The 17,593-nt window shown below is 40.6% G+C and overlaps 1 protein-coding gene and 1 long non-coding RNA gene across 2 annotated transcripts in view; one reads left to right on the top strand and one right to left on the bottom strand.

The window, feature by feature from the left end:
- The window catches only part of lhfpl3 (LHFPL tetraspan subfamily member 3), a 48,746-nt gene that overhangs the window by 28,118 nt on the left and 3,035 nt on the right, over positions 1–17,593 (top strand). The window contains exon 2 of the mRNA XM_047389383.1: positions 16,082–16,312. Within this exon, the coding sequence (XP_047245339.1) occupies positions 16,082–16,312 (231 nt within the window). The remainder of the gene's footprint in view (positions 1–16,081; positions 16,313–17,593) is intronic.
- Positions 1,123–16,191, bottom strand: LOC124882811. The gene is made up of 4 exons (XR_007041997.1): positions 16,057–16,191; positions 13,152–13,241; positions 5,833–5,923; positions 1,123–1,912 (listed from the first exon to the last, which is right to left on the bottom strand). It is a non-coding gene; the product is annotated as an uncharacterized LOC124882811 (long non-coding RNA).

Below are 17,593 nucleotides of genomic sequence, written 5' to 3'. Positions count from 1 at the left end.
ATTGTTTGAGGCTTAGTGATTCTCAGATGTTCACTGATTTATATGGTGCCCTGCGGAAGTATTAGCACCTCTTGAACATTTTTACATTTTGCCACATTTCAACCACAAATGTTACTGTTTGTTTGTGCTTGACAGACAAAAAGTGGCACAAAGGTGTTTTGCAAATTAAAATCTGAAACGAGGAGTGTACATTTGTATTCATCACCCCTGGTTTAATATTTTGTAGAACCATCCAACCAACTTTCCACATCTAGAGACTGAATTTTTGCTTATTCTTCTTTGCACAACAGTTAAAGCTCACTTAGACTGGATGGCGAACATCTTTAAAGTTTTGTCACAAATTTTAACTTAAGATCTGGACTTTAAAGCATTCCCACAGCATGATGCTGCCCACACTGAGGGGATAGTGTTTTCAGGGCAGAGTTAGTTGTCATCCACATACAGCGTTTTCCATGTTGGCCAAAAGGTTACATTTTGGCCTCATCTGACCAGAGCACCTTTCTGGCAAATTGGCCAAATGGGACGCTTTCCCTTAGAGTGCACAATTAATAGTTGTACGGGCAACAGATTGTCCCACCTGAGTTGTGGATCTCTGCAGCTCTTCCAGAGTTACAATGTTACCAAAGTACAAGCCGTTTCTCTTTTTACGGTTTAAAAACAGATGAGTTAGGAGTTAAATCTGATTGTCTTTTCATTCAAAGAGAAACAACGAATTACTCTTTTTTTTACTAGACAGGCACCTAATTCTGTGACAACCTCTTACCGTAGGGGGCGCTATTTCTTTGGTATGTAGAGCGCAGGGCCCATGTATTGAGAGGCTTTGGCTCTCTACCTTTTCCTGTCTGCCTACTTTAAAGAAAAGTTACAAAAATAAAAGCCACTAGAGCTGCAAAACAAAAAAAAAACTAACCCTATCTCATTTTTTTACGAGTTTACATAAGGATAATTATATAAGCAAAAACACTGTAGCATTTTATTATTGCATTGTGTGCTTGATGACCCATACCATATATGGGCATTGATGACACAGAGTGAAGGTTCAAATATGAAAATGTTTTTTTAATTTCAATAATAAATTGACACTTCTGTTCATCTGTTTTTAATCACAAAGAAAATGCATTTTTTATTGTTGTTGTTGTTTACTGTTGCTCGATTTTGAGGAGAAAAAACATTTACAAAAACACCCACAGATTATTCTAAAGGCAAATGGCTATGCAAGATTTTATTTAAGGATATCAGAGTAAAGGGGGCTGTAAAGCTTTCTGAAACCAGGGTCAAAAATCTGTGCGCGAAGCCACAAGCTCTCTACTTCCACAGATCACCTCCAAGGTAGAGTCTAATTGCACATATCATCCATCAATAATTACAACATGCTGTATTGACCTGCAAATGAGAAGGTGCACCTTGCTGTGTGGAAAACATGACTAACAATGTTAACACTTTGAAACATGTTGGTGGGGAGGACTCAAAGCGAAACACCGGAGGTATACGCTGAATACAAATTAGTTCTGAGCTGGAGAGAACATCAAAAGGCTCCGGAGGTTGTGTGGCAGCGCAGAGAGGGTTGTTATTTGATAAACTTTGCAGGGGGGGGAGTTAGGACGTGTGAGCTGTGAGAGGCTCTGAGTCCCTCTGGACACACTTATAAATCCGCCGAGAAAAAACGGCAGAGAGGAGTAGGCTGTGTTGTTGTGCACTTTGGCGTTTACACTCAACATCTCCTAAAAAGGCCACAGATCAGAGGCCGCGAGCTCCTGCGTGGAGAGAGAAGGAAAGCGAGGCAGAGAAGGAATGTGTGTTGTTTTGGTAATGTTCAGAGTCACCTCAGCTGCCCATTAATGCTCTTGCTCCCTTTTCAAGCTTGCCGGTTGCCCTGGAAACGGTTCTTTGGTCGAATCACTGGCATGTTCCTCTGTGAGAAAATACCAAGAGGAGGGCCATCAGCAACAGGAGCAGTCTATGAGAACAATGCTTTGTGATTTGATGCAAACCAATGGAGACTCCTTGCTTTGCTATAAAAACATGCAAATATTCAAGCACCACTTTGGTCCATCATAAAACCCAACACGTTTGCCTCTTCTCAACACTAGCTGGTCAGGAGGGCATTCCTGCAGCTATGAAGTGATACAGCTACACATAAAACTAAGTTCAGACCTGATAACATATCCTGGCTCTGTCAGGTATAAGTCGACAACTTTAAATATGAGTTCAGGGACTATGAACATTCACCCTTAAAGATGCTCACCAGTTACTAAAGATCGTCTTGCATCAAGAACAGCATTTTATCTTTCTGAGTTTTCTTTTTCTGCTGAACTACCAATAGGTTTTGATGTCTAATGTTCTATAATCAAGTTTTATGCACTTTTAATCTGGTTTCCTATACATTCAGCTTTTTAGAATCAGAATTCTTTATTTGTCATTGCTCCACATGAGTGCAACGAAATTTCCAAAAACAGAACAAAACAGTGCAGGCAAGTAGTGCAAATTAAAGAAAATAAATATTAAAAAGTTATAAAGTTATAAAATAAAAGGACATAGCATATTGCACTTAATGTTGAAGAAATTGCACGGAATGTATTTACTGTTTATGTCATTATTAATAGTAACAGTTGTTACAGCGTACATGAGGCATTCAGGGCAACAACAGCTCTAGGAAAAAAGCTGTTTTTCAGTCTGTTTGTTTTTGTCCTTATTGCCCTGAAACGCCTCCCAGAGGGGTGCAGTTGAAAAAGATAGTGATCGGGGTGTGAGGACTCCCTGATGATGCTGCAGGCTCTCCTGAGGCAGCGGATGGAGTAAATCTCCTCCAGGGATGGGAGAGGGCAGCCAGTCAGTCTCTGGGCGGTGTTGATGACCCGTTGGAGCTGCTTCCTCTCTGCTGCAGTGCAGCTGGAGAACCACGGCGAGATGCCGCAGCTCAGCACCGACTCCACAGAGCAGCGGTAGAAGGACAGCAGCAGCTCTGGTCGCAGGTTGTTCTTCTTGAGAATCCTCAGGAAGTACAGTCTCTGCTGCGCCTTCTTCAGGATTGCCGTAGAGTTAGTAGTCCATGTCAGATCCTCGCTGATGTGGGTGCCCAGGAACCTGAAGTCCGGCACCATCTCCACCCTGTCCCCGTTGATGGTGATGGGTTGTGTGTCCTGTTTACACCTCCGAAAGTCAACGATGAGCTCCTTTGACTTGGAGGTGTTCAGAGTCAGGTTATTGTCCATGCACCATGCTGACAGATGCTCCACCTCCGCCCTGTAAGCCGTCTCATCCCCTCCTGAGATGAGCCCCACTACCGTGGTGTCGTCCGCAAACTTGATGATGGTGTTGCTCGGGTGGGTGGGGGTGCAGTCGTGGGTGTAGAGCAGGGGGCTCAGCACAGAGCCCTGTTGAGAGCCCGTGCTGGTCCTCAATGGAGAGGACAGGTGGTGTCCTACTCTCACCCTCTGGGAGCGGTCTGTCAGAAAGTCCATAATCCAACTACAGGTGCTGTTGGGGAGACCCAGGTGTCCCAGTTTGCTCACCAACCGCCTTGGGATGATGGTGTTGAATGCCGAGCTGAAGTCCCGGAAGAGCAGCCTCACGTAGCTCCCTCACTGCTTCACGTGGGTCAGCGTGGTGTGCAGAGCGGTGGCGATTTAAAGAGTCTTTTAAAGTCTTTTAAAGTCTGATACAGACTCAAGTTTTCTTTTGAGCGTTTGGCCATTTTTAAAGTGCAAATGAAAATGTTCTCAAGGAATTTATAGATATTCCTGCAGTGGTCAAAAACTACTGGACAAACGGAAGAAAGAAAAGAACGAAGGCTGCAATGATAGATAGATGCACTGACAGACTGATGGATGGATGGATGGATGGATGGAACCCTTCTAAGAAAATATCACCTGTTGTCCCATTGAGTTACCACAGGCCTGAGTAGCATTGCTCCATGAAACATTAAGAGGTTCCTTAATCTGGGGTTTTTCCATCTTGGCCGAAATTATGTCAAGATCTGAAAAAAGCTGAAATCAAGATGATCAGGTGTGTCTTTTATACAAAAACCAAAGCATAATAACTAACACTGTAAAATTATAGAAAAAGATGTGATTAAAGTCCATAGTGGAATGAAAAAGACACTTCTCAACACACTGGGCATCTGCACCTTGTAAATATTCTGTTTCTAGCGATCATTTTTGTTCCTGATGATCTCTGTCGGGCAATTAGACAAGCAGAAACATCTGATGCAGACAGAGAGACCATTTTATCAGCTTGAGTTCTGAAAACAGGACACAAAGAAAACACAGCTGAAAAACAACTGTTGTACTTTAATGCAAAGATTTGCATCTTTAGCTAGTTGAAGCTTTTGGGTTCTCCAAATCCATTTGATTAGAAACGTTACAATATTATGGTCAACATTTATAAATGTAGTAACTTTCCTTTAAAGTTTTAAAATTAAAGTTTATATTTAACAGTTACAGCCCCAGGTCTTCTCCCTGAGCTTGTATGAGCGTGTTAGTGTCTTCCAGATCTCCAGAGAAATTATTGTTAATTAGACCTGAAGGCCAGAATCTTTCCAAAAAAATCATAAGATCCAACTCTTTTGGGAGCTGCAGCTTTGATTTATTTATTTTCTTTGTTTCTGTTTTTTGTTGTTAAATAAACTCAGTTTGTACCTAACTCTTATGCTTGGTTTCCCTTCATGTGTTGCTCAAATTTGATGTCGGTTGAGCCAAACTAACAGATTGGGGGCTTGTCCGGAACACCATATTATTACATTATACGCTCACACACACACACCTTTTCAGCACTGCCCACAATTTTTTATTGAGCTTTTGGACCATTGCAAAATGTCTTTGTTGTCTGTAAGCCACTTTGTAACTAATTCTGCTGGCAGGGGTGAGCAACCGGGTCAACAGTCCTGGGCCCATGATGGCCGGCGTATGCCAGGCAGCCACTCCCACATTGCTTCAAGCTGCTCTGCTCTGGCTTTTACACTGCAGACTGGGACCCCTCCCTGGATCCTGGGCCCTGGACAACAGACCTGTTTGTCCTCCCCTGTTGAACAGAACCATTGCCCCCCTTCAGCAGTGTGATAACGGGTCATTGCTTTGCTTTTTGAACAGCTAAACATGTCCCTTTTAGGCTTCTGGGAATTGTTCTCAAGGATAAACCATACTTGTGGAGGTCCACAGTTTTCTTATCAAGACAGGTTTGTGGTTATTTTCCTCCCTTTACATCATCTGTAATTATAGCTCCGTGGTGGAGGAGTAATAACGACATTGTAGCAGAGAGTGACAGGAAGGAAAGAAATATAGAAAAAGAAGGAGAGTATGTACTCTGGGCCATCGGCTCAGATCAGAGACATTTTAGATGATACAGAAATGGAGCGGAGCGATCCCTTCGGTCTAACTTCAAAGCAGCACAGTTTTGGAGAGAAAATAGGGACAACCGTTAAAAGATTCAGCAATTCAAGAGCGCCGTCACCACATCTGAGCGAGCAAAGCGGGGACATATGAAGCATAATTTCTTATTTTTATATGAAAATGTGACTATTGTTTTTTGATAAGAAAATAAAATGTGGGCATAATAAAACTGGTCTGTTTCATTTAGGTTTAGCAGATGTTTTTTCTTCTTTCTGGGATATTCTGAGCTGGAAAACCTGGTTTTAATCACCTTCCTCCTCGTTACCACACGAACAACTACGAGGAGACCCGGGCGATTCTGTACTCACCGATTGAGATTTTGCTCATTTGTGAGGATTAACATTCATATGAGCATGCCAATGGCACCAGAGGGCCAGCACATATGGGGCAGCTCTAATAGTCTGATGACAGACAAAGAGAAGGTCTTTTTGTGTCAAATTCTCACCAGACGTCAAAGGTGGTGATATAATCATGACCCTCCATCCATCCAAAATTAACATTTCATTCGGAGCAGTAGGTGGTCCATGTCCTGAACCCTGAAATGAGACAAAACTTTGATTAGACCTCCAACTAGGACGGACTTTAAACATGATGGGTAATACAAACTGAGGCAGGCGGAGTATTTGGACTCGGCCCTGAAATGGGTTCATGCATGGTCCTCAACAGCAAGGGGTTGAAATAAGAAAATAAATCCTTGAATGAGGAGGATTTTCAGTACAGTTTATGCAGATTAAAACCAAAGTAAGGCCAAAGAGTTTAAATGCAACGCCGACAGAGTTGACAATCAAAACTAATGTACGCACTGAACAATAAAGTACTGCAGCAACGATCTGGAAAGAGATTTTTCCATAAAGCAGTTGAATTGTGTGTTGTAATCTAAACTGCCCCAGTTAGCCAAAAATATAAAAGGAATTAGGTGGATTTCATCTACTTTTGCTATTTGTATATTGTGGTTTTCTGCTTCTGTAATTTCACAGATCCCTATTTAAAGCATCTGGCATTCCCCTCCTCTTAGACCTCACCGCAGCCTTCGACACAATCAATCATACCATTCTTCTCGCCCACCTACAATCCTCCCTCAACATCACTGGTACCACCCTCTCCTAGCTGCAGTCATAGCTCACAAACAGGCAACAATTCATCAGCATCAATAACTGCACCTCCTCCACTGCTCCTCTATCACAAGGCGTCCCCCCAGGGTTCGGTGCTTGGCCCCCTACTCCTTATCCTGTACATGCTACCCCTCGGTTCCATCATCCGCAGCCATGGTCTTCACTTTCACTGCTATGCTGATGAATTCCAACTTTACATCACCAAATTCATCACAACATGAACTCACTCCACCCTGACCAGCTGCCTCAATGAGATAAAATCATAGATGGACTCAACTTTCTCAAATTCAACTGTGACAAGTCAGACATCATCATCATCGATCCCAAATCCTTAACCAAAACCACCAACAACTTCAGTCTCACCATTGACAACACCACTTTGTCTCCTTCCACTCACATGCGCAACCTTGGAGTCATCTTCGACAGCAACCTCCCCTTTGAACACCACGTCGACCACATCACAAGAACTGCCTTTTTGCATCTAAAACATATTGCTCGTCTCCGCCCATCACTCTCCCTCTCGGCTGCTGAAATTCTCATCCATGTCATTACCTCCAAACCTGACTCCTGTAACAGTATTCTTTATGATTCATCATTCAATGTCCTCAATAAACTCCAGCACATACAAAACTCTGCTGCTCGCCTGCTCACCCACACCCGCTCCCGTGACCACATCACCCCAGTTCCCCAGAAGCTCCATTGGCTCCGTGTCCCCCATGGAATTTATTTCAAAGTCCTCCTTCTCACCCACAAAGCCCTCCATAACCAAGCCCAATGCTACCTCGCCAACCTGCTCCACCGTCACACTCCTTCCTGCAGCCTCCGCTCCTCTGATGCCAACTTCCTATCTCCACCACTCAGAACCAAGCACCGGACCAGGGGGGACAGAGCCTTCTCCACAGCTACTCCCACCCTCAGGAACTCTCTCTCCAAACATCCGTGACTGTACAGACCTATCCTCATTCAAATAAAATCTCAAAATCACCTTTTCAGAACAGCTTTTAATGTATGATTAATGTACTGTGTTTTTTTCTTCCTTCATTTGTATGATGTTCTTAACGGCTCTTTTTGTAATTTAGCTTGATCCTTGTAAAGTTTGAGTTTTTAGAAAAGTGCTATACAAATAAAATGTATTATTATTATTATTATATGTAGGACACTTTTATTTTGATAAATTGATGGCAGTCCAGCATCTTATACTGGTTGAAGTATACATTTAGGTCTGACTTTGAAGTTTCTCTGTTTCTGTGTCATTCTCTGATGAAGGAGAGCAGCTCTGCAGGCGTTGCATTTTTAAACAGCTCCTCTCATTCCCTTCATGTTTCAAATGAAGCACATTGGGATTCCAGTCTTGTAGCCATCGTTTGTGCTGTATCCTCTCTGTCTTTATTTTCATCTTTCCCCAGCCCTGTCGATTCAATCCACATCTAAAAATGTCGCTAACACTCATCAATATATGAATTCAAATATGTCCTGATAAATGATCCAGATGATCTTTGCCTCTTCCTTAAACCCAAAACACTAAGATCATTATAAGCCTTATTTGTATCCAACATCCTTTTCCATGCCTTCCATGATTCATTTCTCGTAATTTTGGTTTCTTACTCCTCCTCCTTTAGTTTCATCTTGCAGCAAAAACTGCTGCAAAACACAAGTTGTTGTAGGAGTTAAAAAAGGAGAAAACAGAGGTATGCAAATGTTTCATTTTTCATGCTTGTGGCGCTTCATAGTGACCCCAGTTGGTGTGTAAATCACAGAGAATTGTTAAGATCGTGTCTCAAAAATGAGAGTAGCTGAAACCAGATGTCAGCAACACTGCGCTGCATCTTCTTTGACTTGTTTTTAATACATTTCATCTCAAGCATTTAAGAGAGAAACTGTTGTTGGTGACAACTTATATGGTATGTTTAGTTTTCTTATTGTCTTTTAAATTGGGGATAGTTAAGTACATGTGTGAGTTTTCAGAAAGAAGAGAGAAAAGTTAAAATAAAAATATTGGTAAATAAAGGAATTTGTTATTCTCATACCCGCTGAAATATAACAAAATTGTACTTATCAGTTTATATTTCATAATGTATCAATTCAATTCAATTTAAAAATACTTTATTAATCCCAAAGGGAAATTGAATGCTGTTGTAGCTCATTATGAAGGTTTCTTCAAAACGTTGTTGTAGATGCTGATGGCTGTGGGCAGTACCCTATACAGTTATCTACCCTATACCTTATACAGTTATCACTATAAACTAAATAAACTAGTAGGAATTCAGGAACTTTAACTTGTAATCAATTAGTGATGCTCAGCATGTCAGATGTTTGAAGGGAAATTAAAGATGCAGGAACTTTGCACAAAAATTAAATGGAACTAACACATTGTCGAATGCTACAAACTTTATCACAACAAACTTGGTCTGAGATCAGTTCGGCTTATCCTTGCTGGTTCTGTGTCCTGTCTGGAGTCTCTTTCTCAGAGTCAGTACAAACAGTGCTGGGAGCTGGAGCTTCCCAAGGAGTCCTCCCAAGGGCTGGATAAGGCAGTCATTTGCAGGCTGTGGGCAACATGTGATGTGTCATTCAGTAAGACAAAATGTATCCTACTATTTATTCCTTCCACATTGTTTAAAGTTGGAGAGAGAGAAAAACTTAACAACTAGAGACAGGTAAATGTGTATGAAAGGTCTAATCTGGGTGTTCATGGTCACTACACCACCCCAGAACTGCAAACAACCATAACATTCGTTTTTACAGACTTTCGACTGGCTTCCACTTTAACCTTCTTTTGTCTAAGAATGTACACACATCTGTCTGGGTTTTGCTTTTGTTTTGTTGAATAAATAATGACTCACTGTAATGCTAAAGTGGAAAAAGGGTGCGAGTACTATTCTTTTCATGACCTGGATGGAAGGGTGTGGGCAAAGCCAGTTACTTATTCATCAAACATACACAAATCATTAAAAATTTAAAAGGATCACTTGATATGTTTTAAGTAAAATAGCCTTCTTTTGGGTCTATATATATTTTTCTATGTTATAGTGTACCACAAATGAATGTAATAATTTCATCTTTCTCATATTCTCCCGTGTAATGAGGGATTAAAAAAAAAAAGATAAACAATAAAAATACAGCAGCTTTGAAGCCGATCATTAATTTGCACTCCGGACGCAGACAAACCATATGAAATCATTGGACCTGTTGCTAAAAGCATTAATGAAGATGGGATATGCTGCAGGAATCATGTTGCAAATTATACTTCATTTCCCCAACCTTATCTCTCTGCTCCCCCTCACACATATCTACACGCTGCTTCACGTGGCAGAAGGGCGTAGAGAAAAAGAGATGAAGGGGAGGGCATTGCCTCATACCTTCCTGCATCTGCCAGTTTCTGCCCCAATTAACTCCAATTAATTGCATTTGTCATGCTCCACCTTGAAGCAGATGCCCACTGCAAAGAGTACGAGCTCCAAGCATCAACACAAATGAGCATGGAGCTGAGGGATGCCTATAACATTCAGGGGAACATGAATCGGAAAGTGTAGACGGCTACAGCTGACCCTGTGAGAAGCTTGGTGTGCAAATACAACACTGAGACTCGTACGTCTAAAATATAATATGTCACTGCCAAAACCAGGCAGCTGGGAAGGAATGAGTGTTGAGTGGGAGATAATTAGGGGTCATTTATAATTATTAAGGGTATGTTGGAGATACAGACTTCCACTGAAGGCATAATTTCCTATGTATCAATGAGAAATCAGCTGTCAGAGAACATGGGATGTATAGGGTATTGTGCATTGAAACCCAGCACATCCTTCTCTCTATAAAGCTGGAGATGTTTAAAGAGCAGAGTATCACCATAAGCAAGCACTTACTGGAAACATTAAATCTGCGGTTCTCCCTGAGCACCCAGCACACATCTGCAATACGATATAATCAGATAACCACATATACAGCTTGGATATTACAAAATAAATATTTATTAAGAGAAAAATTAAATGAAAGTATAAAGCAGACTCCTGTGTATTTAATGATTTTGGTGCAATGGATGTATAAGGACCTGAATTCCTCATAGGTTGCTTGCTAGCTGCAAAAAGGGCATCATATGTTGTGGTATTTATTGCAGTGAATTTGGCCATAAATCAAGCATTGCATACCATCAGAGATTCAGAAATGCAAAACAAAAATAAAATTAACCTATGATCGAATAGGCTTCTTCTGTGCTCCTTTTACATTACTTACTGCAATTATTTCGTGGAACAGAAAAAGAACGTATTTAAACAGCAAAGTAACACTTACAGCCATACTGCCAGCTTTTTGAGCTGGCAAACATGAAATATAGTTATTATTCTAAACCAGTTTTGAAAAAAATGTCCTTTTTTTTAACAATAAATGGTGCAATAATTGGCCATCATAGCTACATAGTTAGCTAGGTATCTAGAAAAAAGCCTAGCTATTTAAATTGCTAGTTATTTAACTAACAGGGGATTCTTCTATCTATCTGGAAAGCAAAATAAACAGCTAACTAGACAGAAAACCTAAAACTAGCCAATTAGCCAATTAGCAATTTAGTTTGTTATGCATCTTATCTAGATATACATAAATCCAGCCAGTTATATATAGATTTTGTTATCTAGCACGTTTTTTGGCCTTGTAGATAGCTAGTTATTAAACTAGTGAGCAATTTAGCTAGAGAAAACTTAACACATAGTTTGCTAAATAGCTACATAGGTAGTTTGTCATTAGCTATTTGTCAAGCTATGCAGATGCCTAGGTGGACAGCTGTTTATCTCACCATCTATATAGCTAGCTGTATAACTCAGCATCTAGATAGTTAGCTACTTAATTTGTAAGCTATTTAACTATCTGGATAGCTATTATTCTACCAATATTTTTTTCTGAGCTACTTTTTCTTGCTGTCTAGATACTTAAATAATTAGCTAATTTGTGTTAAACAGTCCTAGACTGCTAAATAGACAGACAGATGAGTCGGTTGCATCCAGTTGTGGAGATCTACGGATAAAAAACTACTCCATAAATGACAAAAACACACAATGTAACTTTAAAATAAAACAAATTTTGTCTTTCAAAAAAATAAACATGAAATTGACTAAAAGTGCTAGATTATAGATTAAGTGCTCCTAGATTGGTACAGGAAAAGCCAAAACTACCAGTAAAATACTGTAAAACTAATTTCCAAATCACATCGGCCCTCAATGTTTCCATTAATCTAGTTGATACCTGAATATGCAGGACAGGAGAACATAAAATCCTCGAACGCATTACATGAAATACGAAACATGGCTTTCTAGAAATCCATAGTTCTAAAAAGCTCTGACCTCTCAAAAAACACCGGACTCAAGATCTCTAGAGCATTTAGAGAGAAAGAGGTGAAAGAATGAGACGTAGCACTGCAAATTAACCGACCTTCTCTTTTCTCCCACTTTGGTATAGTTCTCAGCCGCCCAGTGTGAGATGTAGCTCATTACTGCACATCTCCTGCAGTGTTCGAGTACTACCACATGAATAAAGCTTCCAGTCAGGGAGCTTGTTTTGAACATTTTTGAGCAGCCTGTCCTCCATTTTCCTGTTGACCTCAATCATATGAGGCGTTGCAAGCTCAGATCGCTCTGCGGTTTTCTGCCGATATAAATGTTACCTTCAGCTTTGAGGCTGTCCAACTTGAATACATCACTCATGAAGAACTGAAATGAGCTGACAAGTCAGTCGTGTGATGATTTCATAATGAATGTCATTATTTATGACAGGGATTGTGTGCAAGCAACTGCTTTTTCTGTGTGGCAAAGAAGGCTGCAGGGAAGCTGAGATGACAAACATTTATCTGGCAGGAGACAAAAAGCCCGACTCCATTGGGCTGCATGAGTTTGCATAGATGTGTTAATGGCAGATGGTTTGTAGCAACAGAATTTGTGTACTAGTCTAAAATTGTCATCATGGGAGCTTTTTTGGCTTTGCCGAAAGGAAAGGGATTAGAAGTCAACTAAAGCTTGAAAGTCAGATTTAATACATTTTTATATTGCAAGCAGAGAAAAACAAGATTTTGGTCTGATTTGCCAAAAGGAGGTCTTCCTTTGAAGATGTACGCTTCACTAACATTTGCATAAAGGAAATGCAATCTTTTGCATGGATCAAAGACTACCTGACAGGCACACTGTGTGTGAGACTGAAGGGTTATGAGTCTAACCAGGTAGTCAGCAGCACAGGAGCACCACAGGGGACTGTACTCTTACCATTCCTTTTCACTCTGTACACCTCAGACTTCCAGTACAAGACAGACTCCCGTCATCTGCAGAAATACTCGGATGATTCTGCACTTATCGGGTGTATCTGAGATGGACAAGAAGCTGAGTACAAGAACAGGTGGACCGGTTTGTGGCATGGCGTGAACACAGTCATCTCATCTTGAATTTGAACAAAATTACTTCTATCAGGGGAGAAGTGGAGGTGGAGGAGGAGTATATATACCTCGGGTGTATTTTTGAACTGAATACAATTTCTAAAACAGATCAGAGGTTGAATCAAGAGCAATTTACATTTCTCTTCATTTCCTAAATGCATATTGAGGTTAAGTAGTACACAGAGCTAAGGGTGAAACCACCCCAGCAGATCTTGGGGCGTTCAGATTTAAGTCAGAAAGACAAACCTGCTGTCTCCTTGATCTTGTGCGTTTCCTTCAACTAAAAGCCTTTGGGAGAGATCCCATCCAGTTCAACCCAGTCTATTAACACTGCAGCTGAAACAAAAAAAGGAACAGGTTGTTCACACAGAAGAGGAGTTGAGATTCTCATTACAGAAAATAAACAAACTGCATGGCTGAAAGGACAGCTGTATCTGTTGCTTTTATTTTTTATTCACAAGAGCTTTAGTATCAGCGGACTTGATCTAATCAAGAATTGCACAGTTTAAGCACCTGAAACAGGGGCTGAAACAGACATTGTTCATGCATCTAATTTACAAGACCTCAAACGACCAAGAAAAAGGCATCTCTCTGCTCATACCTTATTCCTAGTTACATAGGTATACATAGTTCATACGTAGTTTGCCACATTTAAGCAAGGCATCCATTTATGGGTAAATATATTTGTCTAAAACACAGTTTTCCAATTCACAAAAGACGATTTTACACACATAACCAAAACTTCTTAATAGTTACATACAGTGAAAACCCAGACTTTCCGAGATTTCCTTTAAGCCTGAATGAAACTACAGACTAAATCCACATGGAGATACAAGCGAAAAGGGTGGAAGTTGGAAAATCAGATGTTGAAAACTGATCAGGAACACTTTTACAGTGAAATATGTATTCAGGCTCCCAAGGCAGTGTTTTGCAGAACCCCTTATTGCTGAACTTATTGCTACAGGTCTTTTGGGGTATGTCTTTTCCAGCTTTGTACAACAAGAGACTGAAACTTTTGCCCATTCTGCTTCACAAAACAGCTAAAGGTCAGACAGATTGTCAAGGTCAGAAAGTTGATCTCATCTGACGAGACAACCTTCTTCCACGTTTGCTCTGAAATCTTGAAACACGATTATCCCACCTGAGCTGTGGTCTCTGCTGCTCTTTCAGAGTCACCATGGGGCCTCTTGGGCTAATGCTCTCCTTGCATGGCCTGTCAGTTTAGGAGCACAGCCATCTACTGGCTAGTTTCAGTAATTTCTGAAACCCTGAACAGTAACAGTTATTGTAACAGTAGCTTGTAGATGTTTTCACTGGTTTAGTTGCTGGGTAGATGAGTGGTTGGAAAACCAGAAGGGATTATCTGGTTCAGTAGGAAACCCCATAGAGAGCATGTAAAGCTCTCTTCCTACAATGTAGCTACATCGCTTGTTATGATCATGGTTGCTGCATGGAAGGAAAGAGGAGGGAAGGTGAGAGATGACAAAGCGAAGGAAGGGAGGGAGGGGAGCGAGCCTCACTTCCATTTCCAGGGATTATCAGCCTGGTTAATCCACTTGTAGCTTAGGTTACAGTTTAAACAGAACACACATATATCCCTGGAAAGTAGTTTATCCTAGTTCATAACATGGCTTTTTTAATGTGTCATTTTAACCTTTTCTAATACATTCCTCGATCTTAAGCACCACCATGTAAAACTTGCTTTCTAAAAGACAAACAAAGCTTCTGAAGCTGCTTTTGTTCCTGTTTCACAACCGTATACAGACGTCCCAGTCCCACATGTGTCCTGACTGACACGACTGTGTGGAAACAGCTCCCTGCTAAAGTGTAATCAGACGACTGCTTCCAAAGAGTGTAACGTAATCAGCCATGTAGCAGACGGCTTGTGAAGAGAGCCCATGTCAACACATGGTTCTGTTCAGACGCCTCTTTCAACACCTCTGTCCTGTCTCTAAACTGCTGCCAACACTGTTTCTTTTTCTTCTGATGCTCACTCCCTCCTGCTTTAGTTTGCAGCTATCTTCCACTGCTCTCCATTATTTGTAAGACTCTTATAAAATGTGTTTTTTTGTCTCTAAAAGATGCAGATTTCAACTTAGTCTGAATTTATTAGCAAACACCCAAGGCGATGATCACAGGACGTGAACTCATATGACTCTAAAAATCTATTTCCCAACAGTTTGCTTCCTTAAAGCTAACATTGTTTATAAACTCACAAATTCTCCAAGTACAGCACCATACGAAAGTATTCACACCCCTTCAACCTTTTCATATTATGCCACATTTTAACCACAAACTTCAAACTTTTAGTTGGATTTTATACGGCAGACCAACACTACTTTACTAACAAAAGGTGTATTCAGACCTTTTTCCGTTAATACTCTGAAATAAAACGTAGTGAAACCAGTTATCAATTGCCTTAGGAAGCCCCCTAACTAGTAAATGCCACATATGTGTAATGCAATTTGTTTTACAGATTTCTTCTGTTTTTTTTTTTTTTTTTACACTTAACAGTTTCAGATCAAACTAATTTTGCCGTAAGCATATTTGCGGTAACTGATGAGTTTTACGTCAGTGAGGAAGAATATGGGCCGACTCTTGTCTGCAGGGTGCTTTGGATCAGTGTTCTGCTTTAAGGTCGCTAACTTGATGGCCGGACATTCAGAAGCAGCATTCCAGCCCCAGACTATCAGGCTCATCAGTGACTGGATACTGGGGCAAAGGTTTGCCTTTCAACAGGGCAACAACCCTAAACATACAGCCAAAGCTAAGAGGAAGTGGTTTAGATAAAAGCATATTAATGCGCTAGAAGGGCCTAGTCAAAGTTCATACTTAAGTCAAATTGAGAATCTAAAGCTTGAGTTCACATACGTTTTCCATCCAGTATGACTGAGACTGAACCATTTTAGAAATGGGCAAAAGTATCTAGATGTGCAAAACTGGTAGAGACAAATCCAAATTAAATTGGAATAAATCTCATAAAATGTTGTGGTTGTAACAAGACACAATCTGCAGGATATGAATACTTTGGTAAGGAACTGTATTTGTAACCAACAACCTATGCTGCAGTGTTGCTGTTTTTAATAAACCACAGTATGTTTTCAGGTTTGCAACATGAACTCTCCCCTGGTAGCTTGTTAAGTACCCTCACCCATCTGTCTCGCCTCCTGTTCCAGGTACAAGCCTGATTCTGGGCTGCATGATCTACCCAGACGGCTGGGACAGCGACGAGGTGAAGCGGATGTGCGGCGAACAGACCGACAAGTACACGCTGGGTGCCTGCTCAGTGCGCTGGGCCTACATCCTGGCTATCATGGGCATCATGGATGCTCTGATCCTCTCCTTCCTGGCTTTCGTCCTGGGCAACCGGCAGGATAATCTGATGTCTGAGGAGCTGCTGGGAGAAAGTAAGAGAAGAAACTCAGATTTCCTTCCTTCAGCTGGTTAGCAAGGAGGCATTTAAGATAATTACACCGGCTTTGGCTAAATTGTGCTGCAGTTCTTAACAGGGTGAGCTTTGAAAGATTATTTGTGTCAGAGCAGATGTCAAAAAACACAAATATTATTCTGTTTGAGCAGAACCTACAGATGATCAACAAGCTGCGTTCAATAACTAAATAATAGAAAGGAGCAAGGTGGCATCAGAGACCTCTCAGATGAATCTGTAGAAAACAACTGAAAGAATAAAATCTTGATTTCTACTGAAACAGAAATGAAAGTTTTCTGTTTGACTTGAAAGTAAAAAAAGATGGAAGCTGATCATTTGTTAAAGTAGTACTAATATCCTGCACAACTCATGATATTCTTCAAAAAATTATTAAATTCCAGCAGAAAGAAAAACTCAAATATTTTTATAAACCTTTTTACTAACCTTGAAAGCATTTTGGTGCATTAAACTAACAATGTTAAATGATTTTTTTGGAAGTGGGGTCCTGCAGAAAAATTACAAACAGCAAATCTTAACTCTTCATTTGTACTGGGAAAATGGAATTTCCAAGTTGAAAAAAATCCACTTGAACGCACCATGAAGCCTGTATTTCCACCTGGAAAGAACCAACCTGAAAATCCAACATGGCTCCCAAACATATGAAACCCACTGCCACAGAGTCTGAATTGAAATCAGTTCATTTATATAGCGTAAAATCACTTTAGATGACAAATGGGTCCAAATTCACATCGAGTTACATAAAATCTAGTTTAGCCCAAACTCAATTCATATTATTCCAATACATTCAAATGTAATTGCATACAGTTCAATTCAATCCGAAGTATCATTCAACCCTATCATACAATCAGATTCAATAAAATGTAATGGCATTTGAAGAAAAAGTAACATAAAATGGAAGTACGGCAGGTTGCATCGAGTCAGTGATTGTGCATCAATTCCTCATCCTGGGCAAGCAGGTGATGACAGTGGAGAGGAACCACTTCCTTTTAACAGAAACAAACATCCAGCAGAAGACTCAGTGTGAGCAGCCAGGAAAGAGACACAGCTTTACATCTAAGCATAGAGCCAGGAATACTTTCTATCAGCAAGAAAAACAAAGCGTATGCATACTTATGGCAGGAATTGATCCTTGAATGGCTCTATACAGGAAAGATACCCAGGTAAAGATAGGAACACTGAATCAGGAATACTCTCTATGGGAAGGAACAACATTACACACAGTTATGCCAACAGCTACTTC

This window comes from Girardinichthys multiradiatus, chromosome 17, assembly GCF_021462225.1.
Source record: "Girardinichthys multiradiatus isolate DD_20200921_A chromosome 17, DD_fGirMul_XY1, whole genome shotgun sequence".
NCBI lineage: Eukaryota > Metazoa > Chordata > Actinopteri > Cyprinodontiformes > Goodeidae > Girardinichthys > Girardinichthys multiradiatus.
The sequence above is the reverse complement of the archived record's forward strand: the minus strand, read 5'-3'. Positions and strand labels throughout refer to the sequence as shown.